This window comes from Odontesthes bonariensis, chromosome 2, assembly GCF_027942865.1.
Source record: "Odontesthes bonariensis isolate fOdoBon6 chromosome 2, fOdoBon6.hap1, whole genome shotgun sequence".
In the NCBI taxonomy this organism is placed as follows: domain Eukaryota; kingdom Metazoa; phylum Chordata; class Actinopteri; order Atheriniformes; family Atherinopsidae; genus Odontesthes; species Odontesthes bonariensis.
In genome coordinates this window covers 45,450,452-45,468,382 of record NC_134507.1, presented here as the reverse complement: position 1 = coordinate 45,468,382, position 17,931 = coordinate 45,450,452, and the positions used below count along the sequence as shown (strand labels likewise).

Below are 17,931 nucleotides of genomic sequence, written 5' to 3'. Positions count from 1 at the left end.
CTTATCTATGAAACCAGATGAACCCAATAGGTTGGTCAGACTACAAGCATGTCTTAAAGACATAAAGACCTGGATGACTCAGAACTGTCTGCTGCTAAATTCAGACAAAACTGAAGTCGTTATCTTTGGACCTGAGCGCTTCAGGGAGAAATTGTCTAGCTATATAGTTACTCTAGATGGTATTTCCTTGGCTTCTAGTTCTACAGTGAGGAACCTTGGAGTTATTTTTGACCAGAACTTATCATTTGACTCGCATATAAAACAGGTTTCTAGGACTGCCTTCTTTCATCTTCGTAATATTGTTAAAATCAGGAACATCTTGTCTCAGAGTGATGCAGAAAAACTGCTCCATGCATTTGTTACTTCAAGATTGGACTACTGTAATTCTTTATTATTGGGCTGTCCCACATATTCTCTGAAAAGCCTTCAGTTGATCCAAAATGCTGCAGCCAGAGTTCTGATGAGAACTAACAGCAGAGATCATATTTCTCCAGTTTTAGCTTCTCTTCATTGCTCCCTGTTAAATTCAGAATAGAATTTAAGATTCTTCTCCTCACATATAAAGCTCTTAATGACCGAGCTCCATCATATCTTAAAGATCTCATTGTAAGATATTTTCCTAACAGAGCACTTCGTTCCCAAACTGCAGGTTTACTTGAGGTTCCCAGAGTTTCTAAAAGTAGAATGGGAGGCAGAGCCTTCAGTTATCAGGCCCCTCTCTGTGGGACCAGCTGCCAGTTTGGGAGGCAGAGCCTTCAGTTATCAGGCCCCTCTCTGTGGAACCAGCTGCCAGTTTGGGAGGCAGAGCCTTCAGTTATCAGGCCCCTCTCTGTGGAACCAGCTGCCAGTTTGGCTTCAGGAAGCAGACACCCTTTCCACTTTTAAGACCAGGCTTAAAACATTCCTTTTTTATAAAGCTTATAGTTAGGGATGGCTCAGGTAATCCTGAAACATCCCATAGTTAAGCTGCTATAGGCCCATACTGCTGGGGGGCCTCATCTGTCACACCTTTCCTCACTTTACTCTCTTTATGTATATGTGACATTATTGTGGTCATTAACTCGTGTTTCCCTGTTCCAACAGATATCCTTTGAATGGTGTTACAGTGCCCCTCCCCCCCTTTCTGTCTTCTCAAACCCCAGCTGGTGGAGAAGGATGGCCACCCTTCCTGATTCTGATGGCCACCCTTCCTGAGTCTGGTTCTGCCAGAGGTTTCTTCCTGTTCAAAGGGAGTCGTTTCTCTCCACAGTCGCCTCAGGCACGCTCAGGACGGGAGATTGGACCGAAAAAGAAAAAGTTTTCAGTGCAATCTGTTGGTTTCCTTAGCTAGGAAATTGTTTTTGAATTGGCTCTATATGAATGAATTGGATTATGATTACAATGAATTGAGCTCCAATTGGCTTGAATTCGACTGTTTCAAGTGACTTGAGATGACATTTGCTGTGATTTGGCGCTATATAAATAAAACTGAAATGAAATTGAATTGATTGTCATCTCAGTGGTTCATTCATAAAAACAAAATGTGAAATGGTTGTTTACCAGTATGGCCATGGTGAGCTCTTCTCTGATGTCCTGTAAGGCGCCCACATTCTCCCAGCTGACGTCAGGCACGGTGGCAAAGCCCTCCCTCTTGGCTGAAGGCTGGACACTGGCCAGGGCGGCCTGAAAGTCTGACATGAGGATGGACAGGCCGGCCAGCTCCTCCTCCGACAGGGTCTCTGTGCTGTTCAGCAGGTTCAGCAGGTGCCACAGCTCGCCTTGCTGAGCCCAGCAGAATAGAGAGGCAGGAAATACTGCATGTCATTTCAATTCAAAGAATGCAAGCATCTTTTCTTTAGCTTCTAACTATTTTTTTCATATTTTCATTCCACCCCCTCCAAAAGTTTGTAAAACAGGCCAATGCTTTCCTTCAGCCGCTGTGGTGGGATTACCAACAGTGCCCGTCTTAAAGGCCAACTTCCATCGTCATTTCATTAATACTGCTGTGTTCACCATTGTTATTGAATGCATTAGGCGTCGGTTCTGTTTAAAAAAACGTTATGGTTGCTTTGTTTCAAGCTGTTTTTGTGGGCAGGAAGAATGGCTTGATGAGATACGACAGGGTTTTCCGGTCTTTCTCATGCATATCCGTGACGCGATAATGAGGTGTCTCTGATTGGCTCCCTCCCATGAATGAATGAATGAACCCCCCTCCTCCCCGCTCTGTGTGTATCCGAGAGCCTGCAAGTTTTTTTTCAACTCAAAACCTGTCGAAGATCAAACTTAAACACAACCCATGCGGTAATAATTTAATCAAGCGTTTTCCTTAACCAATATTTTTCACCTCACACGTCAACGTTGCAAAATGTTGCCTATAACAGCGCAGCACTGAAAATCGCGCAGCAGAAGTAGTGATTGTGGTAGACTGCAGAGATTGTTCGTGGCGTGGAATATACAACCAAAATGAAAAGGCACAAACCCATTTTTGAATATTTCAAAGCAAAACTAGTAAAAAGCACAGCATCATCTGATGGGACAGCTGTGCCCCAACCTTCAACTGTGGACCAACCAAGCAACAGAAGCCCCTTTCACACTGAGGAAGAACCCGCGTTTAATCCGCGAATTTAGTGTGTCCGCTGTTCCTTTCACACTGACGACCCGCGCTGGCGTGTCAACTCGACTTTCGACCCGCGTCGGACCCTAGTCTTTTTGCCGAGCCGAATTTGGTGTGAAAGCAATTGACGCGGGGAGGAGGGGGGTTTGGCGTGACGTGAGGAGTTTAAAAGACAGTTGATTCAGAACAACAGCGACAGGTGAGGACAAGTTTTACTCTGTTTTACATCAAGTTACACGGGTCATCTAACACGTCAAAATTTCACATTGCTCGACGCGGGTCGAAGTGGCAATTTGGACCAGCGATGGTAGCGGGTCTCAGTGTGAAAGGGGCTAGTGATGAATGTTCTTCAACTGTACGCTAACCGAACCAAAGCTCGCTGAGGCTAGCCATGGACACTATTCAAGTGAGTGCTGCAGGGATCTTACAACGCCTCATCAACCAAGCAATCCCGATGAGAGACGCAGGCAGGCCTTTGGGAAGTTTTAAGGGTAAAGGCGCTAGCATGGTTGCCGCGTCTGTCACGGCGGTGGCGGTCCGTGACGTCAAAATGACATATCAGGCCTGGCGCTTCCCTTGAAAAGACGGCGCAGCGCGTTGTCGTGCACCAGTCGATTTTTGTAACTTGGCTGCGCCGAGAACGACGAACCGGATGGACCAATGTGAGACCAGGCTCAGTGAGGAGGTGCGTTTGTACAGACAGCTGTACGAAACTGCAGTGAAACAGCACAGGGAGCACGTAAACTCCCAAAACTGGTGCACAGAGATGGGCAGAACTTTGGGGAAAGAGGGAGAGTTCTGTAAGAATGTGTGGAAGAAGCTACGGGACAGATACGTGAAGGCAAAGAAGAGGGCAGAGACTCTGTTGATGCCGGGGGCTTCAGACCTTCACCTCTATTAGCCTAACTGAATTAAAAAATTAAAATGATCCGAATACTGCAGCAGTATCATTAATTACAGTATTCCTGCTCTTGACAGCGGCATTGTTTTCTTCTCCACTTTCCTGGTTGTAGAGTAGCGGTAACCTTCACATAGCAGCGCCACCTCTGTGACGGAGAAAATTGCAACTACTGGCGCATCGATTTGCGCTGCTTGCGCTACTATACATGGCGGGCACGAAATCGTGACGTCATCAACACCGCTCGCGCTAGCAGACGCGGCAACCATGCTAGAGCCTTAAGTCAATGGTCAGTTTTATTAGCACCGCCGTGTGCACTCTTCCATCATCTTCCGCTTGTCCGGGGATCGGGTCGCGGGGGCAGCAGCTTGAGCAGAGAAACCCAGACGTCCCTGTCCCTCTTCTTTGTTCAATGTTTTTATACTGCATTGTACTTATACAAGCAAGTTTAAGTTGAGTTAACATCTTAAGGCTGATTTATGGTCGGAAACCAGGTCGTCTGCGTGTGTGTCGCAGTTAACGCAGACACTCTGGTGCACCTCCCCAAAATTGTAACTCACCGCAGACAGTGTCGCAGATATCGTCGCAGGGAGGAGAGAAAGGAGGCCTCTGATTGGTCAACTCTACATCCGCTCTACACTATGCGTATTTCCGGTTTGCTAACCGGCTAATGGTGACGCTAACCGTGCAAACCGTGACGATTCTTTCGCCTCTCTGCCAGCTCCAGTAGTAGCAATATTTCTTCTATTTCTAGATCGATCAGCTGCATCTCAATCAAAGTGCGCATTCGTCCAGTCGCCATTGTTGTTGAATGACCTCCGTAACCGTAACACCCACAATCCTTGCTTGTTCGTGATTGTCCCTCTTGCGTTGTGGCGTGGGATTAAAGCCTGATTCTTACTCGGCGCAACCTCGCTTTGACCCATTCTTACTAGCTGGTCGCAAATGGCGCAAACGGTCACATGACCCAAAATTCCGCCACGCCCCCCGTCGCAAGCTAAAAAATCCTCGCGCGTCGCAAAGTCGCGCACACAACTTTTTTTCTGACTTTGCGCGAGCTCAACCGGAAACAGCTGACCAAGAGAAAGGAAACATGAACACTGCAGAGACCGCGGTGACCGAGAGGGTGCGCCTCTACAAACATCTGTACGACACGTCTATGAAGTTACACTGGGACAACACGGCAGTGTCGAATTCCTGGGGGGAAATCGGCAGGCATCTGGGGCAGTCGGTGGTGGAGGTGAAGAAAACATGGAAATGCATTTATGTATTTATTGTTGCTCTTATTTGAAACACTGTGCCCTTCCATTTAGCAATAAAGCCCTTGTGTAACTTCAAAATGTGTTTGGCGATCTTTTGTAGGTCTTGTGTAGGGCGAAACATAAACAGCGATAAAGACATAAGCAAAGGCGAAAATAAGCCAACATGAATCTTATGTGTAGGTTATGTGAGACACTTATTACATGATGATGCTTTCTTCGTATGCTTTTCTTCGTCCGGTTCTTCAGCTTGTTTCCTCAACAGTGACGCCCGCTGGTCTGGAGAGAACTGCAAATGTGACGCATACTCGACGCAAACTGCGCTTATGAGCTGAAGGAACTGTGAAGGGGCTGGCGCTTTCGATGACGTCATTAATGGTTCTCGAGCCAGAACAGTTGCGCGGTTGCGCCGAGTAAGAATCAGGATTAACATAGCGCAGACAGCGCTTCAAAAGTAGGCATAAATCAAAAATAACTGCGTCGTGTCTGCGACAAGCTCACTGCGACACACTGCTGCGAGAGTATACACGGCCCTTTACTGAGGTGCTTTTGTTGTGTATTGTTGGCTGATTGAGCATTTTACTCTGCACAGTTATGTGCTGGCATGTTGTGGGCTAAAGTCATGACCATTGATTCATCTATGTAGGCTATAGCCTTCTGTGCTGGCATATTTTGGACTTGGGTTATTAATGTTGTTGGCTGTTTGGACATTTAAAGTAAAATCATCCTGGCAACGTGATGTGCATCCGCATTCTCTCTCTCTCCCTCTCTCTCCCTCTCTCTCTGTCTCTCTCTCAGTCTCTCTCTCACACGCGCGCGCGCCCATCTCTGATAAAACAGCAAGCATATTCCCATACATTCCTCTGACCAAGCACCACAGAACGTGGACTTCTCTGGGTTCAGTGTTTCTCATAGTGCTTTAGTACTGGTACAAGCAAGCAGCTTCAGTTGCGTTACCACCGATGTACCTTTCTTGTGCATTTTAATCTGCGCTGTTCTGTGCTGGCTGACATGACTGATGGCATTACGTGCGTGTCCGTGTATACTGTGCATAGCCTCGGCTATGCATCATTTCCGACCTAAAATTTTGGTGACCCCCTCTTGCGATTGTGGCCCCCCCTTGTTCAAACACGTTCCGCGGTCTATGTAATTTGCCATGGTGGCGATGAAGTCTCCGTGTGCAGCGTTAGCATTTTAGTATTAGGTTAGCCATTAGGAAAGGTTAAGCTAGTTATTTGCTTGTTTTTTTTAGCAACTCCAGAAAATAACATTCTGTATATGCTCAGTGTCAAATGTAGTTGATGGAAAGGTGGCAGTGAGAGGCTCGATGAGGAGGAATGAGGAGCCCCACAGACTACAGGTTTCTGCTTAGTTATAGGGCCCGTCCGAGGGGGGCGGGTTTCCATGGGCGGGCATAATCCCAAGTGGGCAACGCCTTTTTTCAGTTTGACATAGAATGTACAGGCTTTTCTGATTCGCTCGTGGCTCTGCATTGTTTCTGTAAATTCATGAAAACAGCCTGTGGAGGTGACGCAACACTTGGAAGCCTGGTATGTGTATGTAACTAGGGGTGACCCTCCCTTTTTCAGAAGGAGCGAGTAAAACCGGTTTTTAGTGGAAGTTGGCCTTTAAGAAGCTACTGGTTATCAAATCTATCAGCTGTCAGTTCTGAGCAGCAGGTTATGTTGCCATGGTGACGGTAGAGTCTATCCGACTCACTCAGTCACTCAGCTATTTACAGTACAAACTCCATCTCCTAGTGACATGGGTTTCCCTCTGAGCACCACCAGGCTTTTCCTGCACACATCTGTGTAACATCTGTTTAAAACAGGTGAGTTTAAAACAGAGCAGCTTTTGCTTTTCTCTGATTTTGGGGCAGTTTGAGGTGTTTTCCTGTTGTTTGGAGGCTTGGAGAGCAAAAAGTGTGAGTCTGTTGGTGTCAGAGAGTTATGCAGACACATTGTCCTACTTTCTCAGCAGGACACCTGACCGCAGGACACCTGACCGCAGGACACCTGACCGCAGGACACCTGACTGCAGGACACCTGATGGCAGGACACCTGACCGCAGGACACCTGACTGCAGGACACCTGATGGCAGGACACCTGACCGCAGGACACCTGACTGCAGGACACCTGATGGCAGCCCGTACCTGCAGGGGATTCTGTCCGCTCTCTGCCTGGCCTCCGCTTCCTGGTTCTGCTTCAGTGGAGCTCTGTGGTTGGCTCTGTGGTTGGCTCTGTGGTTGGCTCTGTGGTTGGCTCTGTGGTTGGCTCTGTGGAAGCGACCTTATTTTCAGCAGAACCCTGTTCACAGCACTCATGGCAGCTTCGCGGCACAGGGCCATGAGGTCCGCACCAACGTAACCTGGGGTGAGTCGAGCTAGCTGCTGGTAGTCGAAATCCTCTGGCAGCGTCAGCTTTCGACACAGAGTCTTCAGAATCCTGACAAAGCAAAGAGAACATTAAGTTCAGAGTGACAGGAAACACAGGGATGGACATTCACATCAGTCTGGGACTCATACTGTTCTACATACAGGAAACAAGCAGTTGTTTTGATTGGACAAAATCACTTTTATTTGTTATCACGTCTGGTGAAAAGTTCTAAACTCTAATGATGCCCAACGCCCTCAGCTTTCCTTTAATATCAGCAGTATGCACTGAAGGTTTTTGCCTTATTGTATAAAATGAGTAATCTACTAAGTCAGGATAACTGAAAGAGGTCAGCTGCTTTAATTACAGCTCATATCAGACTGAGCAGGCTTTCATCAGGCTTATCAACAATAAGCCGGCAGAAATGTGGAGCTTTGGGGAAGATCCACAGAGTAATAACAAAATGTTTTGAGAATTTGCATTTCTGATGCGTGACCTGTTCAACTGAAGGAGTTCTAATGCTAAAACAATGCATGTCTCCTCTTATTCATCATTTATAGAGCACCGAGCCTCTGACTGAACACGGGAGTGTTACCGGAGACGGGCGCCTTCATCAGGGATCCCCATGCAGATCTCTCTGTCGAAGCGTCCAGCTCTGCGGAGGGCAGGGTCCAGGGAGTCTGGCCTATTGGTGGCACCGATGACCATGACCTGAGCCGTCACTGCCAGACTGTTCAGATCTGGAAGAAGACAAAGAAGAGAAACTTTTTTCCTTTTCACATTGGGTCATGTTTCTCCTCTTCTGAATGATCTCAAACTGTCATGTCACCCTTCATGCATCATACACAGGATCATAAACAGCATCAGAACCCATCTGCAGAACATCTGATGTATCAGGGAGCTGAGGAGTGTTTCAGAGCCAAAGGACACTTCCAGAAAACAAAGCCTGTTCACTCATTCACAAGCATCTTTCCTCAGCCTGGAGTTATGTTTCTTCACTTGACACATGATCCATCTTCACACAGTGGTTTTTTTGGTGAGAAGCACAGAGGACTGCAGTATCACTTTCACTTAGAAGCCTCTCGTTGAATAACTAAATTAATCTTGAATAACACACCAACTGTTCAGCAGCGGAAGGTAGGATGCTCTTTAAATCAGAGTCCTGTAGTAATGATCAAACTTGTATCCATCACACATTTCTAAGCAGACACTGCAGCAGGCATCATGGATGACAGTGCTGCAGGGGTTAGGGTTAGGGTTAGGGTTACCATCTTCCAGATACTGCAGCAGCATCATTGATGGCAGTGCTGCAGGGGTTAGGGTTAGGGTTAGGGTTAACATCTTCCAGATACTGCAGCAGCATCATTGATGGCAGTGCTGCAGGGGTTAGGGTTAGGGTTAGGGTTAACATCTTCCAGACACTGCAGCAGGCATCATGGATGACAGTGCTGCAGGGGTTAGGGTTACCATCTTCCAGATACTGCAGCAGCATCATTGATGGCAGTGCTGCAGGGGTTAGGGTTAGGGTTACCATCTTCCAGATACTGCAGCAGCATCATTGATGACAGTGCTGCAGGGGTTAGGGTTAGGGTTAGCATCTTCCAGACACTGCAGCAGGCATCATGGATGACAGTGCTGCAGGGGTTAGGGTTAGGGTTACCATCTTCCAGATACTGCAGCAGCATCATTGATGGCAGTGCTGCAGGGGTTAGGGTTAGGGTTACCATCTTCCAGATACTGCAGAAGCATCATTGATGGCAGTGCTGCAGGGGTTAGGGTTAGGGTTAGGGTTACCATCTTCCAGATACTGCAGCAGCATCATTGATGACAGTGCTGCAGGGGTTAGGGTTAACATCTTCCAGACACTGCAGCAGCATCATTGATGGCAGTGCTGCAGGGGTTAGGGTTAGGGTTAGGGTTAACATCTTCCAGACACTGCAGCAGGCATCATGGATGACAGTGCTGCAGGGGTTAGGGTTACCATCTTCCAGATACTGCAGCAGCATCATTGATGGCAGTGCTGCAGGGGTTAGGGTTAGGGTTACCATCTTCCAGATACTGCAGCAGCATCATTGATGGCAGTGCTGCAGGGGTTAGGGTTAGGGTTAGGGTTAACATCTTCCAGACACTGCAGCAGGCATCATGGATGACAGTGCTGCAGGGGTTAGGGTTACCATCTTCCAGATACTGCAGCAGCATCATTGATGGCAGTGCTGCAGGGGTTAGGGTTAGGGTTACCATCTTCCAGATACTGCAGCAGCATCATTGATGGCAGTGCTGCAGGGGTTAGGGTTAGGGTTAGGGTTACCATCTTCCAGATACTGCAGCAGCATCATTGATGGCAGTGCTGCAGGGGTTAGGGTTAGGGTTAGGGTTACCATCTTCCAGATACTGCAGCAGCATCATTGATGACAGTGCTGCAGGGGTTAGGGTTAGGGTTAACATCTTCCAGACACTGCAGCAGGCATCATGGATGACAGTGCTGCAGGGGTTAGGGTTAGGGTTACCATCTTCCAGATACTGCAGCAGCATCATTGATGGCAGTGCTGCAGGGGTTAGGGTTAGGGTTACCATCTTCCAGATACTGCAGCAGCATCATTGATGACAGTGCTGCAGGGGTTAGGGTTAGGGTTACCATCTTCCAGATACTGCAGCAGCATCATTGATGGCAGTGCTGCAGGGGTTAGGGTTAGGGTTAGGGTTAACATCTTCCAGACACTGCAGCAGGCATCATGGATGACAGTGCTGCAGGGGTTAGGGTTACCATCTTCCAGATACTGCAGCAGCATCATTGATGGCAGTGCTGCAGGGGTTAGGGTTAGGGTTACCATCTTCCAGATACTGCAGCAGCATCATTGATGGCAGTGCTGCAGGGGTTAGGGTTAGGGTTAGGGTTACCATCTTCCAGATACTGCAGCAGCATCATTGATGACAGTGCTGCAGGGGTTAGGGTTAGGGTTAGGGTTACCATCTTCCAGATACTGCAGCAGCATCATTGATGACAGTGCTGCAGGAGTTAGGGTTAGGGTTAACATCTTCCAGACACTGCAGCAGGCATCATGGATGACAGTGCTGCGGGGTTAGGGTTAGGGTTACCATCTTCCAGATACTGCAGCAGCATCATTGATGGCAGTGCTGCAGGGGTTAGGGTTAGGGTTACCATCTTCCAGATACTGCAGCAGCATCATTGATGGCAGTGCTGCAGGGGTTAGGGTTAGGGTTAGGGTTACCATCTTCCAGACACTGCAACAGGCATCATGGATGACAGTGCTGCAGGGGTTAGGGTTACCATCTTCCAGATACTGCAGCAGCATCATTGATGGCAGTGCTGCAGGGGTTAGGGTTAGGGTTACCATCTTCCAGATACTGCAGCAGCATCATTGCTGGCAGTGCTGCAGGGGTTAGGGTTAGGGTTAACATCTTCCAGACACTGCAGCAGGCATCATGGATGACAGTGCTGCAGGGGTTAGGGTTAGGGTTACCATCTTCCAGATACTGCAGCTTGATGGCAGTGCTGCAGGGGTTAGGGTTACCATCTTCCAGATACTGCAGCAGCATCATTGATGGCAGTGCTGCAGGGGTTAGGGTTAGGGTTAGGGTTACCATCTTCCAGATACTGCAGCAGCATCATTGATGGCAGTGCTGCAGGGGTTAGGGTTAGGGTTAGGGTTACCATCTTCCAGATACTGCAGCAGCATCATTGATGACAGTGCTGCAGGGGTTAGGGTTACCATCTTCCAGATACTGCAGCAGCATCATTGATGGCAGTGCTGCAGGGGTTAGGGTTAGGGTTAGGGTTACCATCTTCCAGATACTGCAGCAGCATCATTGATGGCAGTGCTGCAGGGGTTAGGGTTAGGGTTACCATCTTCCAGATACTGCAGCAGCATCATTGATGACAGTGCTGCAGGGGTTAGGGTTAGGGTTACCATCTTCCAGATACTGCAGCAGCATCATTGATGGCAGTGCTGCAGGGGTTAGGGTTAGGGTTAGGGTTACCATCTTCCAGATACTGCAGCAGCATCATTGATGGCAGCGCTACAGGGGCATCGTTTTCTTCTCCACTTTCCTCGTTGTAGAGTAGTTAGCGGTAACCTTCACGTAGCAGCGACACCTCTGTGACGGAGAAGATTGCAACTACTGGCACATCGACTCGCGCCACTATAAATGGCCGGCACGAAACCGTGACATCATCAACACTGCTCACGCGAGCCATCGCAGCAACTATGATGGGCCCTTAACCCATGTGGGAAAGCTTTTTTGTAATGGGAGATGTGGTGTTACACTTGTATGGTTAAGCAGTCAGCATAATGTTAGGACCATCAGCACACACCTGCTACTCTGAGTCATGAAGAGAAGCCCCGCAGACTGAGCGGGTTCGTAAAGGCAGCACTCGTTCAGCATGGATTCCTAAATGAAAACTGTGATAGCTCTGAACTTTGTGAATGAGTCAGAAGTGTGTGTACATCACAGGCTCGTTCAGTGTGGAGACACTTACCATCCATGCAGGTTAACAGCTGGGCTACAATCCTCCTCTCCATGTCTTTGGAAGCCACCTCTCTTTTTGGGGTGATGGCATCTATCTCATCGATGAACAAGATACACGGAGTAGAGCTCTGCAGGTAAAAGAAAAAACACGTCATATCAGTTGTACTGGCCCAGCTGTGCCACAGGAACATCAGTGTCCTGTGGAAGCTCTCATACAGCTTCTCCTGAACCATTATTGGTTTCTAGAACCTGCTGCCGTGCCCACAGTTTTCACTCCACAGGCATCATTAGAAAGTAGGAGAATGTGTCTGCATAACTCTCTGAAGCCTCCAAACGACAGGAAAACACCTCAAACTGCCCCAAAATCGGAGAAAAGCAAAAGCTGCTTTGTTTTAAACTCACCTGTTTTAAACAGATGTTACACAGATGTATATATAACATAAGCTGCTGCTCAGAACTGACAGCTGATGTTCTGACCGACTGTACACACTGAACTACCTGTTGGTCTTATCCATCCCAACACAATCTGTACACAAAATGAAAGTGGTGTAGACTACGGTTGTTACTTTAGCTCTCACTATTCTTATGATTACTGTCAGTGTTGTTAAAGCTAGAAATCTAATCTTTCACTGTAGCACACCCCCCCCCCCCCCCCCCCACTGCAACCAAATGTTTGACAGAGGTGTGCATGCCAGGTCTCCATCATGGTTTTGGATGGACATTGTGAAATCAGGCATCACAAAAGATTGATGAAAAGACCAAAAAATAATAATCTCACATAAAAACTGACATTTCTGAAAAACGGTTGATGCACATCAAGGCAGATGGAAACAGCTCAGTTCTGATGTCGTTCAAGTTATGCTCAAATCAAATCAAACTTTATTTATATAGCACCTTTCATACTAAAAAAGCAGCACAAAGTGCTTTACATAATAAAATCAATAATCAAATCAATTCATGCATAAACTCACACACAACATCAAACGACAACCACACATACTACCCCCCCACCACCCCCAACATGAGCAACATCAATATCAACAACAATTAACATTAAAATCAACATTAAAATCTGGCTTGACGCTGAAGTGAGGAAACGGTATCTTGGGGATCTGTCCACACCGGGAGCCAGCCCACCAATGACCACAGAGGCCGCCACCACGGGGAACCGCCCAGATCAGGGCAGGCTGGCATCCACACCCCAGCCAGGGCTGCAGTGCAGGATCCCCCAGCCACCCCGAACCAGGGCGATCCCCACAGTAATGACCCCACAGACCGAGTGGGCATAGTCCCCGGTGTGGAAGATCCCCATGAGGAAAAACACTGGATAAATAAGTGTATAATAAGTATATAATAAAATAATTAAAAATAAATAAATAAATAAAAATCAATGATAATAATAATAATAAATAACTAAATAGATAGATATTTTAAATAATGGATGAATAGATAAAAGTAAACTAAAACAAAACAAACAAACAAAAAAAAATGTAAAAAAAATAATATATATATATATATATATATATATAAAAATTAATAAATAAATGAAATAAAATAAAATTCAGCTGGAAGCTAAACTAAAAAGGTAGGTCTTGAGCCTCTTTTTAAAAACATCAACATTCTCTGCAGCCCTGAGGTTCTCTGGCAGGCTGTTCCACAAATGAGGTCCATAATAGTTAGGTGGAGCCCTCCTCTACCCCGCATCCTACTATCATTCCAGCTGCCATGGAAGTCCCAAGGATATAAGAAAAGAGAAGAAGTACTGACCACAGCCAGGTCAAACAGCTCCCTGAGCTTCTGCTCGGACTCTCCTGACACTCCAGACACCAGCTCGGGGGCAGACACCTTCAACATGGGCAGCTGCAGCTCCTGAAACACACAACCACATCCTGATAACAACACAACTCTTACAGAGGGACACAGACCTATTTGAAAAGGTTTCAAAACTGCTTCAACAACCCTAACCCGTGTTTCTCATCAACTTCAAGAACCAAAATAGGACGCCAAAGGTTTATCATCAGTTATGGTGCAGCGTATCTAGCTTTTTCTTAACTTTAATCTGCAATAATCCAAACTGTGTAGTTACTAAATACCAAAACAGTACAGATACCTCACAACACTTCCAACTACGGAATAAAACCATTGTCAGCTAAACAGATTTATGGAATACCAAAGATCAAGCTCAGCTCAGTTATTGCTAAATACAAGTTGTGCTGGTCTCACCCCTGCCACAGCTTGGGCCAGCAGGGTCTTTCCACAGCCAGGTGGCCCATGGAGGAGAAAGCCCCTGGGGGGAACCACCCCCAACTGCTGGTACACCTCAGGGTGACGCATATGGATCAACAGCTTACACACCTCCTGCAGATGGGTGAAATATATGAAGACAGATGGCAAAAACCCATCCCATACTGAATGAAAGCCTTTATGATGAAAGGTTCCTCCTCTGGTGACTGAGGGGACGTGACATGAAGGAATTCAGACAGAGCAACAAGTTCCAGGCACTCACCGTTAGCATCTCCTCATTACCTCCCACGTCTTCAAACTTCACAGTGGGGTACTGCAGCTCTGGGGACTTTGGTTTCACTGCAACATCACAAAGACTTTTATTGATAGGCAGCAGAAAAGGCTGCTAACTTATCACAGCTGTCTGTTCTTTACATAATACACAATATAAAGAAAAGGACAAACTTCAATCAGAAAAAGACAATGAATGCATATCATTATGTATAGTGCTGCGTGGTGTTTCATTGTAAAGTAGGGACCCACAGAGGGGCTGGGTGGTGTTTCATTGTAAAGTAGGGACCCACAGAGGGGCTGGGTGGTGTTTCATTGTAAAGTAGGGACCCACAGAGGGGCTGGGTGGTGTTTCATTGTAAAGTAGGGACCCACAGAGGGGCTGGGTGGTGTTTCATTGTAAAGTAGACACCCACAGAGGGGCTGGGTGGTGTTTCATTGTAAAGTAGACACCCACAGAGGGGCTGGGTGGTGTTTCATTGTAAAGTAGACACCCACAGAGGGGCTGGGTGGTGTTTCATTGTAAAGTAGACACCCACAGAGGGGCTGGGTGGTGTTTCATTGTAAAGTAGGGACCCACAGAGGGGCTGGGTGGTGTTTCATTGTAAAGTAGGGACCCACAGAGGGGCTGGGTGGTGTTTCATTGTAAAGTAGACACCCACAGAGGGGCTGGGTGGTGTTTCATTGTAAAGTAGACACCCACAGAGGGGCTGGGTGGTGTTTCATTGTAAAGTAGACACCCACAGAGGGGCTGGGTGGTGTTTCATTGTAAAGTAGGGACCCACAGAGGGGCTGGGTGGTGTTTCATTGTAAAGTAGGGACCCACAGAGGGGCTGGGTGGTGTTTCATTGTAAAGTAGGGACCCACAGAGGGGCTGGGTGGTGTTTCATTGTAAAGTAGGGACCCACAGAGGGTCTGGGTGGTGTTTCATTGTAAAGTAGGGACCCACAGAGGGGCTGGGTGGTGTTTCATTGTAAAGTAGGGACCCACAGAGGGGCTGGGTGGTGTTTCATTGTAAAGTAGGGACCCACAGAGGGTCTGGGTGGCACATCAACTCTTTCATGCTCCGGCCACACAGGAACAGCAACAGTACCTCTCTTGTTCGGTGGGTGCGACTCAGCAGCTTCAGCGGAGCTCTGGGTCCTTTTTCTTTGCTTTTTGCGACACTTGTCAGGCTCCAGCATGGACACATCTGTTTGCTTGAAACAAAAACACAATGCAAATGGTACATAAGCTGAGCCAAAATATACGGCTGCAGACACGGCAAATAAACTAAAAGCTTCTGATGGATCAGATCTTGGGTCCTGTTTGCATGCTGCATCACGACATTCTAACACAACTCCCAATGACACTAAAGTATATCGACATCAGCATAAATTCTCTCAGATTTCATCCATATTTACTGTATTTCTTAACAGGCTCTGGTAATAAACACTCCAAAAGTGCCCTTGAAAAAGTGAGTGGAACAGAAATCTAAGTGAAAAAATATGGTCCAGCTGCACACAGCTTAAATAAATCTATAAATTGTTGATATAGTGAAAAGGTTAATCAGTAATAAAGTTAAAATAGCATAATATGAATGCATGTTATTACATGTTGATTTAAGTTAACTGCTTTCTGCATCAGTATCTGACAATGAACTGCACACACGTGTCATTTCTGCGAGTAAGATTCACGATCCTTCAAATAGTGAAGGATTACTGAGTTTTATTGTCACACCCGTGCTCTCCATAAACCATTTAGTACATTCCTTATTAACCAATGCTGCAGGCAGCTGATTCCTTCTTAACTAGTGCTGCAGGCAGCTGATTCCTTCTTAACTAGTGCTGCAGGCAGCTGATTCCTTCTTAACTAATGCCTGCCCCACAAAGCTCCGTACTGTTCCCACTCTGCTGACTCAGTGCTTCATGTGTGAGCCCAGGTTTCTGACTGAGGCTGTAATGTTGCTCACAACTTATGAGCTCCTCAGAGTAAAAATGTCTGATCATCGACTAAATGGAAATATGTCATTACATACATATACACACGCACACAGGACTACAGTAACTGCGGCCTCTTCAAACACATCAGCATCAACTTGCCACTTTGGTACCACGAGCACCTGACTACTAATATCTGTATCATGACAACAGGCTCAGACAGAGACTCGCACTGCACTTTTATTTGACTTATTTGACTTACTTATGCTGCAATAGGTACAATACAGTCATACAATAACCGGATTGCACTGTAACTTTTTACTTTAACTTTTACTATTTTTATTCTCTTGTATATTATTTAGATATCTTTTTATATTTTTTTTGTGTATCCAAAGCCAAGAGCTGCTGCACTAAATTTCATTATGCCTGCATAGTGACAATAAAGATTCTTGATTCTTATGCGGTGCTGACTACAGTGGAAAACCAAGGAAGATGGAAAAACATCCAAAATATCTGAAAATCAAAGCAAAATGTCTGCAGCACAACACCTAACCTGGAGACAGTAGTAACGCGTTGGACACATACAGTTCCAGCAGAAGCAGAGGCACACTTCCTACAGCTGAACAACACCCAAACTACTGGGGGGGGGGGGGGGGGCTCACACATGATGACCAACAGGCCAAGTGACTGACTCCCTGCTCAGATACCCAGGCCACACTACAGACAGCATGCACCAGAGCTGGGGTTAGGGTTAGGGCCAAAACCTTCTGCTGATGTCACAGGCTAGAAACAGCCTCTGAGATCCATGTTGTCATGTCAACAGGTCAGAGCTGTTCTGACAGCAGCAGGGACGCTGCCGCAGCATCAGCATCAGGCGGGGTGTGCCCGTGTGGCTGATCAAAGCCTGCTGATATACCCCCCTTACTCTGCTGCAGTGTGACCATGTCAGGATGTTTACAGCTATGGTTACGTACATTTGTCGCTGTGTTAGCCGAGTCCTCTTCACACAGGTCGATGAGGACGCTGCTCTGCGTAGGGCCTCTGCCTTTATCAATGAACCAGCCTCCGGGGGACACCAGCGTCCCTGCATTTGGAGGGGGGGTGGCTTTGCTGGCATGGCTGCTGGGAGCAGGGCTGCCCTTCCGGTACAGAGACAAAAGAGAGCTGTTGGGCTGTGGATAGGGAAGAGAAACAACAAGAGTGGTTACATCTCCATCCATCCATCCATCCATCCATCCATCCATCCATCCATCCATCCATCTTCTATCCATCACAGGGCCACACAGAGACAAAGCAGACAAACACACTCACACTCACTCCTCAGGACACCAGTTAACCTGACAGGCATGTTTTTGGATAGTGGGAGGAAGCCGGAGTTGGTTACAGCTCATTACTATTAAATTGTCAGGGTGTCTACATGTACAAACCAGTTCAATTGACTTTTTTTTGGGATATTTCAAAGTTTTTCTTCTACAATTTACTTCTACATGTAGAAGTCTGGCTGGCGCCCCAGCGTTGCAACCCTGGAAAGAAGAACAAGCCTCTGAAGCATTCCAAAAATCTTTTTGATCCACCTGCTAAAACAGTTCATCTGTGTATATGTGAAGGATCAAAAAAAGGTGTTCAAAACATTTTAAAAACAAAGTTTTGTTGCTGTAGCACACAGAGGCAAAAGAGGAGACTGCAGGGAACATTCTGGCTCAGCACCTATCATCTGCTATCCACCACAGATTAAACATTTACATCATCACTTCTGTCATGCACTCATTCACACAGCAAGTGTGCACGCCGGTGTCACAGCCAGCCTTCTTACAGTATTGTCCTGATTGGGGTCTCTGCTGCCCAACTCTTCAGAGGACTCTTCTGAGCTGCTGCCATCACTGCAAAC

At 46.9% G+C, this 17,931-nt stretch overlaps 1 protein-coding gene across 8 annotated transcripts in view; it reads right to left on the bottom strand.

Moving 5' to 3' along the window:
* Positions 1-17,931, bottom strand: part of nvl (nuclear VCP like) — a 67,044-nt gene that overhangs the window by 9,820 nt on the left and 39,293 nt on the right. For all 8 annotated transcript variants that reach the window (XM_075482382.1, XM_075482389.1, XM_075482404.1 and 5 more), the window contains 10 exons: positions 17,857-17,923; positions 17,018-17,215; positions 15,218-15,323; positions 14,117-14,193; positions 13,834-13,968; positions 13,378-13,479; positions 11,621-11,738; positions 7,718-7,862; positions 6,903-7,194; positions 1,540-1,761 (listed from right to left, as the gene is read on the bottom strand). In XM_075482382.1, coding sequence (XP_075338497.1) covers positions 1,540-1,761; positions 6,903-7,194; positions 7,718-7,862; positions 11,621-11,738; positions 13,378-13,479; positions 13,834-13,968; positions 14,117-14,193; positions 15,218-15,323; positions 17,018-17,215; positions 17,857-17,923 — 1,462 coding nt within the window. The remainder of the gene's footprint in view (positions 1-1,539; positions 1,762-6,902; positions 7,195-7,717; positions 7,863-11,620; positions 11,739-13,377; positions 13,480-13,833; positions 13,969-14,116; positions 14,194-15,217; positions 15,324-17,017; positions 17,216-17,856; positions 17,924-17,931) is intronic.